General features: G+C 44.2%; 1 protein-coding gene across 1 annotated transcript in view; it reads right to left on the reverse strand.

Annotated features, from left to right (window-relative positions):
- GSDME (gasdermin E) overlaps positions 1-12,553 on the reverse strand; it is a 77,555-nt gene extending 65,002 nt beyond the window's left edge. The window contains exons 1-3 of the mRNA XM_029233951.1: positions 12,533-12,553; positions 11,419-11,619; positions 4,038-4,267 (exon numbers count right to left, since the gene is read on the reverse strand). Of these exons, the coding sequence (XP_029089784.1) occupies positions 4,038-4,248 (211 nt within the window). The 5' untranslated portion in view covers positions 4,249-4,267; positions 11,419-11,619; positions 12,533-12,553. The remainder of the gene's footprint in view (positions 1-4,037; positions 4,268-11,418; positions 11,620-12,532) is intronic.
- Positions 12,554-16,255: the final 3,702 nt, after the last annotated feature.

Here is a 16,255-nt window from a genome sequence, read left to right on the forward strand (position 1 = left end):
ATACAATGGAGAAAAGACAGTCTCTTCAATAAGGGGTGCTGGGAAAACTGGACAGCTACATGTAAAAAAATGAAATTAGAACACTCCCTAACACCATACACAAAAATAAACTCAAAATGGATTAGAGACCTAAATATAAGATGGGGCACTATACAACTCTTAGACGAAAACATAGGAAGAACACTCTTTGACATAAAACACAGCAAGATCTTTTTTGATCCATCTCCTAGAGTAATGGAAATAAAAACAAAAATAAAGAAATGGGACCTAATGAAACTTAAAAGCTTTTGCACAGCAAAGGAAATCAGAAACAAGACGAAAAGAAAACCCTCAGAATGGGAGAAAATATTTGCAAATGAAGCAACAGACTAAGGATTAATCTCCAAAATATACAAGCAGCTCATGCAGCTCAATACCAAAAAAAACCAACCCAATCCAAAAATGGGCAGAAGACTTAAAGAGATATTTCTCCAAAGAAGATATACAGATTGCCAACAAACACATGAAAGGATGCTCAACATCACTAATAATTACAGAAATGCAAATCAAAACCACAATGAGATATCACCTCACACCGGTCAGAATGGCCATCTCAAAAAATCTACAAACACGGGACTTCCCTGGGGGCGAAGTGGTTAAGAATCAGCCTGCCAATGCAGGCAACACGGGTTCGAGCCCTCGTCCAGGAAGGTCCCACATGCTGCAGAGCAACTAAGCCCGTGAGCCACAACTACTGAGCCTACGCTCTAGAGCCCAAGAGCCACAACTACTAAGCCCACGTGCCACAACTACTGAAGCCCGTGTACCTAGTGCCTGTGCTCTGCAAAAAGAGAAGCCACCACGGGCTTCCCTGGTGGCTCAGTGGTTGAGAGTCCGCCTGCTGATGCAGGGGACATGGGTTCATGCCCCAGTCTGGGAAGATCCTACATGCCGCAGAGCAGCTGGGCCCATGAGCCATGGCCGCTGAGCCTGCGCGTCCGGAGCCTGTGCTCCGCAGTGGGAGAGGCCAGAACAGTGAGAGGCCCGCGTACCACAAAAAAAACAAAAAACAAAATGGAGAAGCCACCACAATGAGCAGCCCACACACCGCAACGAAGGGTAGCCCCCACTCGCCACAACTAGAGAAAAGCCCGCGCACAGAAACAAAGACCCAACACAGCCATAAATAAATAAATAATAAAACATTCTCAATCTAAAAAACAATAAAAATCTACAAACAATAAATGCTGGAGAGGGTGTGGATAAAAGGGAACCCTCTTGCACTGTTGGTGGGAATGTAAATTGATACAGCCACTATGGAGAACTGTATGGAGGTTCCTTCAAAAACTAAAAATAGAACTACCAAATGATCCAGCAATCCCACTACTGGGCATATACCCTGAGAAAACCATAATTCAAAAAGAGACATGGGGCTTCCCTGGTGGCACAGTGGATGAGAGTCCGCCTGCCAATGCAGGGGACACAGGTTTGTGGCCCAGTCCGGGAAGATCCCACATGCCGTGGAGCGGCTGGGCCCGTGAGCCATGGCCACTGAGCCTGTGCGTCTGGAGCCTGTGCTCCACAACAGGAGAGGCCACGACAGTGAGAGGCCCACATACCGCAAAAAAAAAAAAAAGACATGTACCACAATGTTCACTGCAGCACTATTTACAATAGCCGGGACATGGAAGCAACCTAAGTGTCCACTGACAGATGAATGGATAAAGAAGATGTGGCACATATATACAATGGAATATTACTCAGCCATAAAAAGAAATGAAATGGAGTTATTTGTAGTGAGGTAGACGGACCCAGAGTCTGTCATACAGAGTGAAATCAGAAAGAGAAGAACAAATACCGTATGCTAACACATATATATGGAATCTAAAAAAAAAAAAAAATGGTTCTGATGAACCTAGAGTCAGGACAGGAATAAAGATACAGACCTAGAGAATGGACATGAGGACATGGGGAGGGGGAAGGGTAAGCTGGGACAAAGTTAGAGAGTGGCATGGACACATATACACTACCAAATGTAAAATAGATAGCTAGTGGGAAGCAGCCACATAGCACAGGGAGATCAGCTAGGTGCTTTGTGACCACCTAGAGGGGTGGGAGAGGGAAGGTGGTAGGGAGACGCAAGACGGAGGTGATATGGGGATATATGTATACATATAGCTGATTCACTTTGTTATACAGCAGAAACTAACACAACATTGTAAAGCAATTATACTCCAATAAAGACATTAAAAAAATAGCAAAATTTTAATTAAAAAAAGCATCTATGCTAAAGCAATTGCTTAAAGGAAAAACAACAACGAAAATTCAGATAACAATATTCATTGCAGCCTTATTTGTGAAGCACTAAATTGGACTGGTTAAGCAAATTAGGGTGCATACACACTGTTGAAAACAGTACTAAGAAATAGTTAAACCCATGAAGGAAAACATATAACGTTAAATAAAAAATAAATGAGGGGCTTCCCTGGTGGCGCAGTGGTTGAGAATCTGCCTGCTAATGCAGGGAACACGGGTTCGAGCCCTGGTCTGGGAAGATCTCACATGCCGCGGAGCAACTGGGCCCGTGAGCCACAACTACTGAGCCTGCGCGTCTGGAGCCTGTGCTCCGCAAGAAGAGAGGCCCCGATAGTGAGAGGCCCGCGCACCGCGATGAAGAGTGGCCCCCTTTTGCCACAACTAGAGAAAGCCCTCGCACAGAAACGAAGACCCAACACAGCCCAAAATAAATTAATTAATTTTTTAAAAAAAAAAGAAAGAAAAAATAAATGAGGGGCTTCCCTGGTGGCACAGTGGTTGAGAGTCCGCCTGCCGATGCAGAGGACACGGGTTCGTGCCCCGGTCCGGGAAGATCCCACATGCCGCGGAGCGGCTGGGCCCGTGAGCCATGGCCGCTGAGCCTGCGCGTCTGGAGCCTGTGCTCCGCAACGGGAGAGGCCACAACAGTGAGAGGCCCGCATACCGCAAAAAAGTAAATAAATAAAAATTAAAAATAAATGAGGAGGGCTTCCCTGGTGGCGCAGTGGTTGGGAGTCCGCCTGCCGATGCAGGGGACACGGGTTCGTGCCCCGGGCCGGGAAGATCCCACCTGCCGCAGAGCAGCTGGGCCCGTGAGCCATGGCCGCTGAGCCTGCGCGTCTGGAGCCTGTGCTCTGCAACGGGAGAGGCCACAACAGTGAGAGGCCCGTGTACCGCAAACAAATAAAAAAATAAATGAGGAGTATATAAAAATTATATGTAGTATGTTTCCAATTTTGTTTTTAAAAAATTAGAGGCAGAGAAAGAAAAGTTACAATCCAAGTGTTAATGGGAGTTAACACTTGATGGAGGAATTTTTGTTGATTTGTTTTCTTGCCTTTCTATATTTTATACATGCTCCTCTGTAATAATGGGTCAAACTCCCCATTTTTGATGCTTAATGTTTCAAGCCCACCACCCCCTCTTTTCTTTCTGTTACACATCTGGGCAGCAGGGTAAGAAACCCCAGGTGGTCCCTCCACTGGCACCGGCAGGAAATTGAAAAGTTGTAAGCCCCAGCCTACATGCAGAACCCTCACCACCCCTCCTACTCATTAGAGAAACTGAGCCCATCTCTTATCCCCTCCTTCTCTCTAGCTATTTTTGGACCAGCCTTGGGAACCTGCCATGCTGTCCCCAGAAAAGCTTCGTTATGTGAGTAATAAAACTTTTCACACCCTCCTGATGGATACGTGGCATCATCAACCTCAACACCAAACCAAATTTGGGGAGGTAAAACCAACCCACTCATGCTGAGGGGCCACAACATCTACAAATGAGCATGTTGTACTTTTATACCAAAACTGCAATATTATTTCTTAAATATTAAGCTATAACTTTTCATGTCAGGCCTGCAGAATTTTCTCATTTTACGGAAGGATACGTTTTTAAAACAGTAGGCAAAGAAACAGGAGAACTGATTATAAGGTATCGCCTTACAGTCACTCAAGACAACATGTGTCTAAAAGAAGAATCATCTCCTGTTCTGGAACTAATTGTACAATATAACCAAAGAAACATACCTGGACTCAGAAACTGGTCTTCTGTGAGTACATCTCCCAGGGTGACAGATAAAAACTGGTATTTGGGTCTCTGCCAGCACCACAATCTCTTTTTTTTGGTCACCAGACTTAGAAGTTGTAATTTATCAGAGTCATTCAAATTTGATACTGTGATCAGGTTACCTCCAGCATCAACTTCTCTAAGAAAATTCCTTGTTGCTTTGGCAAACATTTTGAGAGCTCCAGATTACCTGAAAAAAAAATATACAGGAAGTTGTTATTTCGTGACTTTTTTCTAAAATTACCTTATTTCTCCCTAGTATCAACCAGTATACATGAAAGAATACCTTCTCCTTAGAGAAGCCTCTAGTTTGAGTTCAGTTGATGTCTAAAAAATCAAATTGAAATACTGAAAGAGAATATGTATATAAATCAGGATAGGCTAGGTTATGCCTCCAAATCTCGGTGGCGTATAACCAGTAAGGTTTATTTAGTGCTCACACCACACGTCCAAAACAGGACAGGAAGGCTTTGCTCCTCGTAGCCATTCAGGGATCCACGCTGAAGGGGCAGCGCCATCTTGAATATCATGTCATCAGCCAACAGGAAAGAGAGTTCTGAAAAGTCTCACACCAGCAATGAAATGCTCTGGCCCAAAACTGACACACGTCACGTCCACTCACAATTAGTCAGAACTAGGCAGATGGCCTCAGCCAACCACAATGGTCAGGAAATACAATCCTACCAAGTATTTGGAAGGCAGAGACCTGGGAATGTCTGTTGAACAGCGTACTGACTACCCCAATTTGTATCTTACTTATGACCACTTCTTTGAAGGGTCAAATGTGCTTTTTCTCTACACTGTGTGATGTCCCCTGTTCATAAATGGGAAGTGACTAGCTATTACTTTTAACTCCAGAAAGGAAAACCCAGTCACTCTTCAGCCGGAGGGAAAAAAAAGAAAGAGACATGTTGGAAGATATAAAAGTACTACATTCAGTGGAAGATGTATATACTATTCAATAAATGGTGTCAGAACAACTGGCTAAACATCTGGAAAAAAATAAAGTCAGATCCCTAACTCATGCCATACACAAGAGCAAATCCTCAGTGGATTCGAGTGTTTTTAAGGAAAAGTGAAACCATAAAGTACTAGAAAAAAATGCAAACAAACATTTGTACAATTGTAGGATGAGAAAGGGCCTTTAGGAAGACAAATGGCAAACTGAGAAAATACTTATAAAACAAAGAACCAGAACATTTAACATATACAAAAATCTTTTACAAACCACATCAAGTTTTACAAATACTGTAGTAGATACATGGGCAAAGGTTATAAACAATTCACAATATATAAACTGCTCATAGCTGTACATATGCATATGAATATATACATATGCGCACAGACACACACATAATCATTATTAAAAAAAGCACAAATTGAAAGATTTTTTTAAAACTATAGTCAACAGTTAAAATGTCTAATGCACAAGAATTGTGTTTTATTTATATTTGTATCCTGGTGTCTGACAGTCACATAGATAGCAAAATCATAGAATTTAAGAGCTGAGATAATCTTAGATGTTAATTAGTTCAACCCACTTTTCTTTACCATGAATCTTCTCAAGGGCATAAAAAGAATTGTTTTACTATCACTAGTTCTTCTCTAAAGTACCTTTTCTTATATTATTGTACAGCCAACTAACCCTGTTCTTATATCAGAGCACTCATTTATTCATTCATCAAAATATTTACTGAATCGGTGTACAGGCAGTATTTGGGACCAGCAAGGTCGTGATGTCCAGGAGACATGGTTTTGTGTAGATATGCCCATCACCAATTCTTTGACAGACCGAGAGTTGCTTTGCAAGCTCTGGGACAGGTTCCTGCACTGCACTGCCAGGTTCTAGAGAGGGGAAGCGCAAAGCATAAGGATGAAGAAGGCTCAGTCCTGGTTCTGAAGGCCTGTGCCTCCTCTGGGGGAACCAGGGCAGCAGGAGCCACTGGAGGGGTTATATAGGGAACAGTGTGATCAGAGCAGTCACTTAGAAAGATCTTCTGGAAGCAAAATAGGAAACCAGCTGGCAGGGAACAATTAGACAACACACAATGATGCTGAACTACGTTGGAGGTGTAAGGGTAGAAAAGATACTGGTTTGGTGGTTTCCCGAGAAGTCTGGTTGGATGTGAAGGTGCTGATGAAAGAGAGGAGACTCCCCAGCTTGGCCTGCGGCTAGCTCAGGCCTGGGTCGGCTGATGAGATGGAGACGCCAGCTACCGAGAGAGGGATCCAGAAGGAAGCAGACTGCTGGGGACAGTAAGACAGTAACTGCTGGGAGTGCATCTAGGATAAGGTGTAAGGTTTATTTTGTCAAACACAAGGAAAGAACTTTTAACAAAATAAGGTCTCCCAATGACCTGGGGGATTTTACCCTGCTTGTCCAAGAGAAGAGCCACAGCAGAACCTGCCTCAGTTCACCATGGTTATCAGGATCTCCATTTTTATGGTTTTTATTCTTTCCTGGGACAACCTGGAAGGGAGTTCACTAACTTGCCTTCAGATTAAACAGGTTTCTGAAGAAGCCAAATTGGGCTTGCCCATTAAAAAATAATAAAATAACAAAACCCAAACCCATCCGCTATGGGCAACAAAGCCTTAGTAATGACACCAATCCTCCCCACAGGGATTAGAGGATGAAGAAAGAGAACTCCTAAATTAATTTTTAGTTTTCTTTTTCAATCTAGCATCAAATACGGCCTCTTGACAGTGTAGGCTGCTTTAAAAAGAGTTAATGGAAGTGGCTATTGCTTTGGATGTTTTTATAAGAATCAGGTTTATTCAATCAAAGAACTCAGAATATTCTCCTTGTGAAGGTAAAGTTAGAGGCTTTTTTTTTTAATTACTATGTTTGAAAACACAATGTATTTACTTGGCTCTAATATCTAAACTATGGAAAAAGATATACACTGAGAAATCCCATTTCTACCCAGGTCCCATCTACCTTTTCACCCCTCTGCCCTTCAGGTATATCACCTTCATGTTTCTTTATACAAATGTAAGTAAAAAGAAGTGTACACACTTTCTGCATCTTACTTTGTCATGTGGCAATATATCCTGGAGATCTTTCCACGGTTAGAACCTTCTGCATAATACAGCTTCATAGTACCCCTTCACATGGATGTACCATTGCTTATTTAACCTGTTCAGTATTGCTGATCACTTGGGTAATTTCTAAGTTTTTATTATTTTCAAAATGCCACACTAGGGCTTCCCTGGTGGCGCACTGGTTGAGAGTCCGCCTGCCGATGCAGGGGACACGGGTTCGTGCCCCGGTCCGGGAAGATCCCACATGCCGCGGAGCGGCTGGGCCCGTGAGCCATGGCCACTGAGCCTGCGCGTCCGGAGCCTGTGCTCCGCAACGGGAGAGGCCACAACGGTGAGAGGCCCGCGTACCGCAAAAAGAAAAAAAAAAAAAAATGCCACACTAAATACTGCTAAATGTATGTCTTCTTCCTACATGGGCAAGAGTATCTGAAGGGAGATTTCTAGAAGAGGGATCGCTAGACCAATGGTAAATGCATCTATAATTTACAGGTTGTACCATTTTGCAGTCTCACCAATAAGGTATGAAAGTATCAGTCTCAGCAACAGAGTATGGTATCAATCTTTTGTATTTTTTTTCAGCCTCATAGGTGAGAAATGGTATCTCAGTGTAGTTTTCTGTTTTTTTTTGGTGGGGTCATGTAGATCAGTTGCCAATATCTTTTGTTTTCTTTTTTAAGTAATTAATTATTTATTTTTGGCTGCACTGGGTCTTCGTTGCTGTGCGTGGGCTTTCTCTAGTTGCGGCAAGCGAGGGCTACTCTTCGTTGCAGTGCGCAGGCTTCTCATTGCGGTGTCTTCTCTTATTGCGGAGCATGGGCTCTAGGCACGCAGGCTTCAGCAGTTGTGGCTCGCGGGCTCTAGAGCACAGGCTCAGTAGTTGTGGAGCACAGGCTTAGTTGCTTCGCAGCATGTGGGATCTTCCCGGACCAGGGCTCGAACCCGTGTCCCCTGCATTGGCAGGTGGATTCTTAACCACTGCGCCACCCAGGGAAGTCCCTCAGTATAGTTTTAAGTCATGTTATTTTAATACAAGTGAAATCAAGCATCTTTTGTTTAAAGCCTTTTTATATATCTTTTTCCTAACTGTGTCTTTAGCCCATTTTCTATTGTTTTTTTCTTTATTCCTAGGATCCTTCAATGGAAAAGAGAGATGAGCCAAAGTACAATATATGCTAGAAATTTAATACAATGCAGTTTATCATGTGGCATTGGGAGCCAATAAGCTGTTGTCTGATTCTCAAACATCTAAAGTAACTGTCCAGCCAGGAAAGATTAAATAATATGCCCAGGGCCCACCAAAGGATCTAGAACCCATGTTGCCTGGCACAGACAAGCACAATAATGTCTCAAGTAGAAGTTAGACTTCGGATTCAAATTTCCAAAATGCTCCAACCTGGAAGGAGATGAAAATGGCCTCATGAGAGACCAAGCTCAAAATGCTCATGGCCTAAAACCCCACTGCACTTCACAGCTGTAGCGAAGATCCTGGGCTCTCTCATTTGGGGCCTGAAGAATTCCATTAGCCAACAGTTCCTACTTGTCTGCCTATGTGGCTTCCCAGCTCGAAGCAGATTAGAACCCAGAGAGCCAAAGTGAAGGTGGTAAGGATATACAAGCTCGAATGAGACTCCTGGACAAAAGACATAAGAGGAAGAGACCAAGAAACCAAGACAACAACACAAAGTCAGAAGAGTACATGGCCAACTGGGACCACTGGCTCCTGGGAACAAAGACTCGTAAAAATAGTTGCCAAGGTAATGATAGCATAAGAAGATACTACAATCACACGTGTCCATCCTCAAGACTGATTCAGAGTGATGGAATGATCACATCTTTGAGTTGCAAAGGACCCGCTTCTTCCTAATACCCAATTCAGGATTCTTCTCTGGAGCAGCTCTAGTTGATCACTGGGCCTCTGCGTGAATAGTTCTAGGAAAGAAACCTGAACATCGAAATCCACTAAAAGGGCGGAGGGGGGCGCGGGGGGCAACTGTATATCGAGTACCTGCTGTGTGCCAGGTACTGGGCTAAGTCCTTTCTACACATTTCCTCATTTAATCTCCACGACAACCCTGAGTAGGCATCGTCCATATTTTACAGATGTGGAAACTAAAGTTCAAAGATGTTAAGTAACTTGCCCAAGATAACAAGAAAAAAAGCAGCAGCCCTGACATCCAAGAGCCTGCCTGGTACCATCAGCTAGCCCTGGGGTTGCTGGCACTGGCCTGGCATTTTCCTGGTGAACGTGAACATCACAGAACGTCGACATCTGGCAAGGGCACTCTGTGGTCATGATAAATCAAGACGAAAACAAGACCTCTCATAGTCTTATCTGACCACAGACAAAATACGAACACTGTCTAAACCACAAAAATGACCAAACACTCCCACCATCCCCACCAACCAACTCTAAGCACAAGTGACTGCGGTTCTCAGCCAACCACAGTTTTAGCCTCACTCCTTTCAGATAAAATTTATGAAGATACTCCAGAGAATTTCCCTCACTTTCTGACAGCATCCAATTCAGAGCAAAGTCCTATCTCCTTAAACTCTCCCCCAAATCGCCTACAAGCCCAAATCCTGTAACTCCTTTCTGCACTCAGTTACGGAGACGCCCAGGGTTCCCCATGGAGCGAAGTCTTCCTCATTCAGCGAGCAATGATCCATCCCCTTCAACTCCACCTGTGTTCCCAGAGGTCTTTGACTAGAAGTCACTGAATGTCAGGTAGAGAAATAGTGCTGAGCCCAGATTCCAAACAAGGTCCACCTGCCTCCCAAGCCGGGGCCCTGGACCACTCTGCTCTGCCAACTCCGCAGTCAGGTTTTGTTTGTTTGTTTGAATGTGGACTACATATAATTTGTTTTGTAAAGTAAGAAAAGGTGCTCAAAAGGGTAAACTTCAGTTATGGCGGAAGCAAAAACCATGGCTATAAAACACATTATTTCTTCATTATCTAGGAAAATGAGACACTGCTGTTAGTACTTGTCTCCTAACAACTTCAGCACATTTTGAATTTAGTTTTCTAAATAAAGTGAAATTGAGTCTATTAAATTAAAACAGAGGTGTCATCCTTCTGTATCTTCCGGTGCTTACAGCCCAGTACCTTCATTTTTATAATAAGAAGGCAAATTAAAGACAAGGTACTCCGTCATTTCTTTCTAAAATAAAAATCCGAAATAAAAAACAAATGATGATCGCAAGACAGGCATGAGATTGAAAAAGGAGTCAAGGCAAAGGCAGCAAAGGCTTTTAGGAAGTGGAGTGGATAACAGGAGACTGATTAAGAATAAAGAACCCTCTGGTCCCCTTGAGGGTTCAAAAAGAACAAAAAGAAAAGCACTTTTGGAAACCATAAGGCTTCCTCCTAAAGCAGGCGAGCTAAGGGCAGCAGCTGGGAGCTTGGGCCGCATTTCTCAGATCTCTCTAATTGGCTGGGCTCATCTTCTCCCGGCTGTTTTCCTTTAGGAGAAGAGTTCATTGGCGGTGGCTTTGGAAAACGATTAATTTACTCTACATTTATTCAGCTGTTTCTCTGACTTAACAGCAATATTTCATTCCACTCCAACTAGACTATCTCTTAAAGGCATCGTCGATCCCAAGGCATCCGCCCCTCTGAACAGTCCTCTGAACAGAGTAGACTCTCAATGAGAGGTTTTTTTGAACACTGTACAACCAGCGCCTTTCTAAGACCGCCCTCTGGTCTTTCCCGGTCAGGTGCAGATGGGAAGGGGTCTGGGATCCGCACGTTGAGGCCCCGTGAGCAGCGGTGATGTCATCCCACCCAGGCCGAGAACTCCCGAGGGGCTTGGCCTCCTCCACAAGCTCGGGGCCCAGTATCCAGCACCCCAGGGATGGGGACTTGGTCCAGCCCAGAGAGTGAATTTCACGCCGGCCCCCGCCTTCCTTCAACGCACATAAGCGCCCCAGCGCCCGGCCACGGACAGCCTAGCGCACCCGGAGGAGAAACCGGAAGACAAAGAGTGGGGAGAGGGCGCAAAGGATTGGGGGCGGACAGTAAGTACCCGCTGCCCTAGCAACACCCAGGGAAGGAAGTAGCAGTGGGAAGGGGGAGGAGAGGGGATGGGAAAGGGGTCGGGGGACAGAGACGGGGGCTGGGAACGCGGACGAGGAGGGGACGCCATGGGGCCGGCGGTCCAGCTGCGGGCAGCCCACCCATTCGAACCCCATAGGACTAAGGGGCAGACGGAAGGGTGTCCCCTAGAGAAAGAGCCGCGCGGGCTCGGCTCCCCAAGGTCAGGTCAGGGCCGGAGCGGAGCCGAGCCGCCCGCACTTACCTCCCTGCAGCCTCGCGCCCCGCGCCCGCAGCCTGCCGAGTCTTAAAAGCCCCGCGGGTTGGGCCGGGGCGGGGGATCGCGAGGGAAGAGGGCGGGCGGCGGGACCTTTGCTTCGTCCCCGCCCCCTGGAGCCGGGCGGGGCGGCCGGAGGAGTGAGCTCCGAGAACTTGCGCTCAGGAGTATTGAGTTCTTCCACAGGGCCTGGAACGAGGTCCCCATATGCTCTGGGCATATCCTTAGGTTAGTTACCCCACCTCCTTATATTTTTGTCAGTAAATCTGTCCCTGACTATTCAAATTAAAAGTACAGCCAGTCCACCACCCTACAGGAGCACGCCCTAGTTCCTGGCCTGCTTTATCTCCTTTGCACTAATCACCATCTGATAGACTATACACATCATACTTACTTCATGCATTATGTTTCTCTTCCCTAGAATGTCAGCTCCACGAGGGGAGGAGCTTTTGTGTGTTTTGTTCACTATACCCCGCAACTAGCATAGTACCCGATGGATGGTTGATAGTAAATAATTGTTGAGTTAATTAATGCATCCTCTTGTTTCTAGACTGTAGGGGTCTCACTCATCTTTGCAGTACTTGGCACAGGGTAGGTGAACAATTAATTAATGGTTGTTGGATGAATGAGTGACTTGAAATGGTCAAGAGAGAGAGGTGGTCCCCTTTTGGTGGCCTGCCTGGCCAAAGAGATTAGACAGTGGAAGAAAAAGAGAATCACTGTCTTGGCCCTGTCAAGAGACTTATTAGCCTATGCTATTGATTCTCTGTCCTCAAAATTATACAGTGATGACTCTGACTTGTTACAGAGATTATTGTCTCCTGACCTTGGCCATTAACCTCAAGAACATCCTTATAAGCAGCATGTTCATGAAGTTCCCACCAATAAGCCCAGCCCTCTGTCTAGATAGGTAACCACTTGTAACTGAGAGTACCTGAGATTTTTGGTGCAACAGTTACTCAATGGCTTCAAATTCTTTGCTTTATTTTTTTGTCCTGTCCACTGGCTTTCAATTAAATGCTTGAGGAAGATAGTATAAGATCAGCAGCTAATATTTATGTAGCACTTTCTAATTACTGTCACCAAGCGTGGTTCTAAGTACCTTACGTGCGTTGATGGATTCATTTACTTCTCACAGCAACTGGTTGGAGGTCCAAGTTACAAATGAGTAAACTGAGGCGAAAGATGGGAAGCCCACCCACCTGAAAAGAGATAGAGCCAAGATTTAAACCCAGATCATTTGACACCGTAACAGAGCAGGATCCTATGGGGCCTTCCAGGAACAGACCCCCTTACCCCATATCCTCTGCCGTGGCTCCTCTCAGCAGTGCTGAAGGGATAGTACCTGATGCACATTTCCTGAGTTGTTTTACAGGTGCTTAAACCATCACCAAATGGAAGGAATTAACTACTTGATGACCATGACCAGACCTGCTGGCAGCTAAGGACTGATAACGTTAACCCCTGTGACGCCACCCTGTTACCTCACCATCACATACCCTGGAACACCCCTCCCTCCCCCGGCCTTTAAAAATGCTTTGGTGAAACCCATTGGGGAGCTCGGGTGTTTTGAGCACTAGCCGTCCTGAACTCCTTGCTTTGTGCCCTGAAATAAATACTGCACTTTCCTTCACTGCAACCCAATGTCAGTAGTTTGCCTTTACTGCGTGAGAGTGAGCGGACCCAAGTTTGGTTCGGTAACAACACCATCTGAGCTTTAAAACCACCGGACGGTACAGACTCTTCAGAAAATAAGCAGCACAATAAGAGTTACCCCACCAAGCAGTGTTTGACCATATATGTGTTGGGAGAGAGGGATGAAATGTGTTTAGGAAAGTTCCCTCCGTCCCCTTCCCCACGGCTACTTTTCCTGTCCCTGATGGGTGGGATCAGGATTCTGGCACAGACCAAACTGAGAGTCTCAACTTTTCTGCTGTATTTTTTGAACAGTTGTGCTTATTATTATTACTATTATTATTATTAAAGTATTTAAGACTTCAGACAGACAAACGCAAGATGGGAATTTTAGCCCAACTAGGAAAAAAAATGAATAAAAAGATAACGTCCAACCCCAACGCTCTCACCCCATTGTAGATGTATCCCTTTAGGAAAATGGAGCTATGACAGAATTCTGCAGGAGATAAATTGGGGTGGTCATAGTGATGGAAGTGTTTGCTTTTAACAAGTTTCCCTCTGTGAACTATGTTTCAACTTATAGAACCTGCTGAAACACATCTATGGGGTGTTGTGTATTTCCTACTCTTTTCCCAGACCCTTACTGAATAAGCAACTTGTAAAGGTCAGCAAAAATTGATACAATTTATTACTGGGGTGTATTTCATAAATGAACATGCTAACCAACCGACTCTGCATGGCTGCTGTTAACTACTTCCAAGTTCTTTGGGAGCCACTTTTGAAGAGACCTGCACTCTTTTAGATGCCTCCATGGTGGAGAAATAAGACACAGGCTTTGCATCGGTTAGATTTGGTTCAAATCCAGCCTACCACTTACCAGCTGAGTGACCTTGGGCAAATTTTTAACTTCCCATTTAAAAATTGCCTATAGCGAGATTAAAAGAGAAGATGTACGAAAAGCACTCAGCACATTGTAGACCCTAAATAAAAGTTCATTTCCTTTCCTTCACTAATTACTTTTTGGTTAATGTCACTTTTAAGTTGAACCTAAAAATTTTCACCTATGTATAATTTTGTCTTTTACCATATTGACTGCTTCCCAGAGGAACATTGCTACTAACATAACTTAAAATAAAATTTGGCATACATTGATATATATTTTTAAACCAATTTAATTTACTTCCCTGAATCCCAAAAGTGTTTTTTTTTTGCAACTGGAGACTGCATTGCCAATGCATATTACCAATTACCACTCTAAAATAAAAAGCTTAAGGAAGGTTAAATATGGCCCAGAATTAACAGCCCATTTCTTTCAACGTCCCAACCATCTCTTATTCAATTGCAAGGTACAGATACAGACAGAAGAAGAACTGAAATTTACTTGTTGGCCAGAAAATGATCAACCAAAATTGTCCAAATTTAAAGTCTCAAGGCAAATATGATTGGACAAATAAGGAAATAAAGTAATTTGTTGTTCAGTTATTATTTACTGCACTACAAACTACCCTAAAACTTAGTGGCTTGAAACAACCATCATTTTATTACATCTCACGATTTTGTGGGTCAGGGCTCAGCTCAATGATTCTTCAGTATCATGTGGCATTGACTGGGATCACTCAGCAGAATTTAGCTAGTGAATAGCCTAGTCTGGAAGGTCCAGGATGGATGACTTCACCCACATGTCTAATGCCTTGGCAGGGAGGGCTGGAAGGCAGTGCTCAGCTGGGGTTATCAACCACACCCCTTACATGTGGCCTCTTTATCATGGTGATCTAGGGGAAGTCTTACATAGAGGCTCAGGGCTCCAAAAGCAAGTATTCCAAGAAACAAAGCAGAAGCTATGTCTTATGACTTAGCGCCTGAAAACCCAGAATGTAACTTCCACAGCATTCTATTGTTGAAGCAAGCCCAGATTCAAAGACAGGGGAATTATACTCTACCTCTCGATGGGAGAAAGACTGAAGAGTTTCCAGACATCTTCATTCTAGTATACTTGTTTTTATGAAACAGAATGCCATTAAATAACAATAATAAACAAATAATAATAAACAAAGTTAGCTTAAAAAAAAACCAACTCCTATATTTTCTGTTCATTGTTCATGGAGAAACACATACCATTGTCAGCATAAAGGAGATTTGCAATGAAGACCGGCAGTCCTCCACCAGAGGTCAGGTTTCTAGAAATATTCAGGAATAACATTATTGCTGCACAAGTTTTTCTCACCCCATTATCATTATTCTTAAAGATTACTCAGCGTCCAAGTTTGCTATCCCCAGCATAGAGAAAGGCAAAGTCCATGCATCTGACATTTTGTTAATGTAACAAATATTTATTAAGGACCTACTATGTGCCAAGCACTACATTAGAAACTGGGGATATACTGGTGAGTGAGGGAGACGTGGTCCATGCCCTCATGGAGCGTGGGAGACTATCTGGGAAGGCAGACAGATAAACACTACGGAGGAAGTGTGGGAAGTTCCATGGTCAGATGCCACGGGAAGGCTTGGCTGGAGCATGTAACGTGGTGGAAGAGGAAAGGTAGCCAGGTGAAGGAAAGGCAATGGGTCAGGGTAAGTGAACTGCCAAAACAAATCAAACCCCATGTTACAATGGCTCAAACAGCAGAGCAGTTTATTTTTTCTCAGTGAACAACCTAAGGTAGTTTCTGAGTGTGGGAAGAGGGGATGAAGGTCAGTCTCTGTTCCTTCAGGAACCAGCCTGGAGAGGCTCTGCCATTTGCAATTCAAGGCCGCCAAGGGTGCCACGCATGGGCATCTCCAGAAGGCTGAGAAGGAGAGAACCTGGAGGCTCCCTCGTGGGAGAGTTTCATGGGCCTGGCGCTTTGCCTGTGTACCTTCCTCTGCCTAGAAATCAGTCCTGCTCATCACAAGGGGGGCAGAAGGATGTAGTCCTGGTGCCTAGGAAGAAAGAGGAAACGGGTTTCTGAGAGGAGTAGTGGGCTCACCTTCAAAATGCTTTTAGAGGACAAATAGGCATTGGACAAATAGGTATAGGACAACCTCAAAGCTTTTATAAAGAATCCCAATTAGGGCAACCCAGACAGCTGAACTGTTTTTAGTTTAAATCATTTATTTTTGGATTATATAACGCATACTATGAAAAAATTAGAACTTTTAAAATCCTGTGCTGGGTTTAAAGGATATCTAAGAAAACACGGAGAAACTGGTG

The sequence above is a fragment of the Monodon monoceros genome, unplaced genomic scaffold, assembly GCF_005190385.1.
Source record: "Monodon monoceros isolate NGI ecotype Baffin Bay Population unplaced genomic scaffold, NGI_Narwhal_1 Super_Scaffold_2, whole genome shotgun sequence".
Lineage (NCBI taxonomy): Eukaryota > Metazoa > Chordata > Mammalia > Artiodactyla > Monodontidae > Monodon > Monodon monoceros.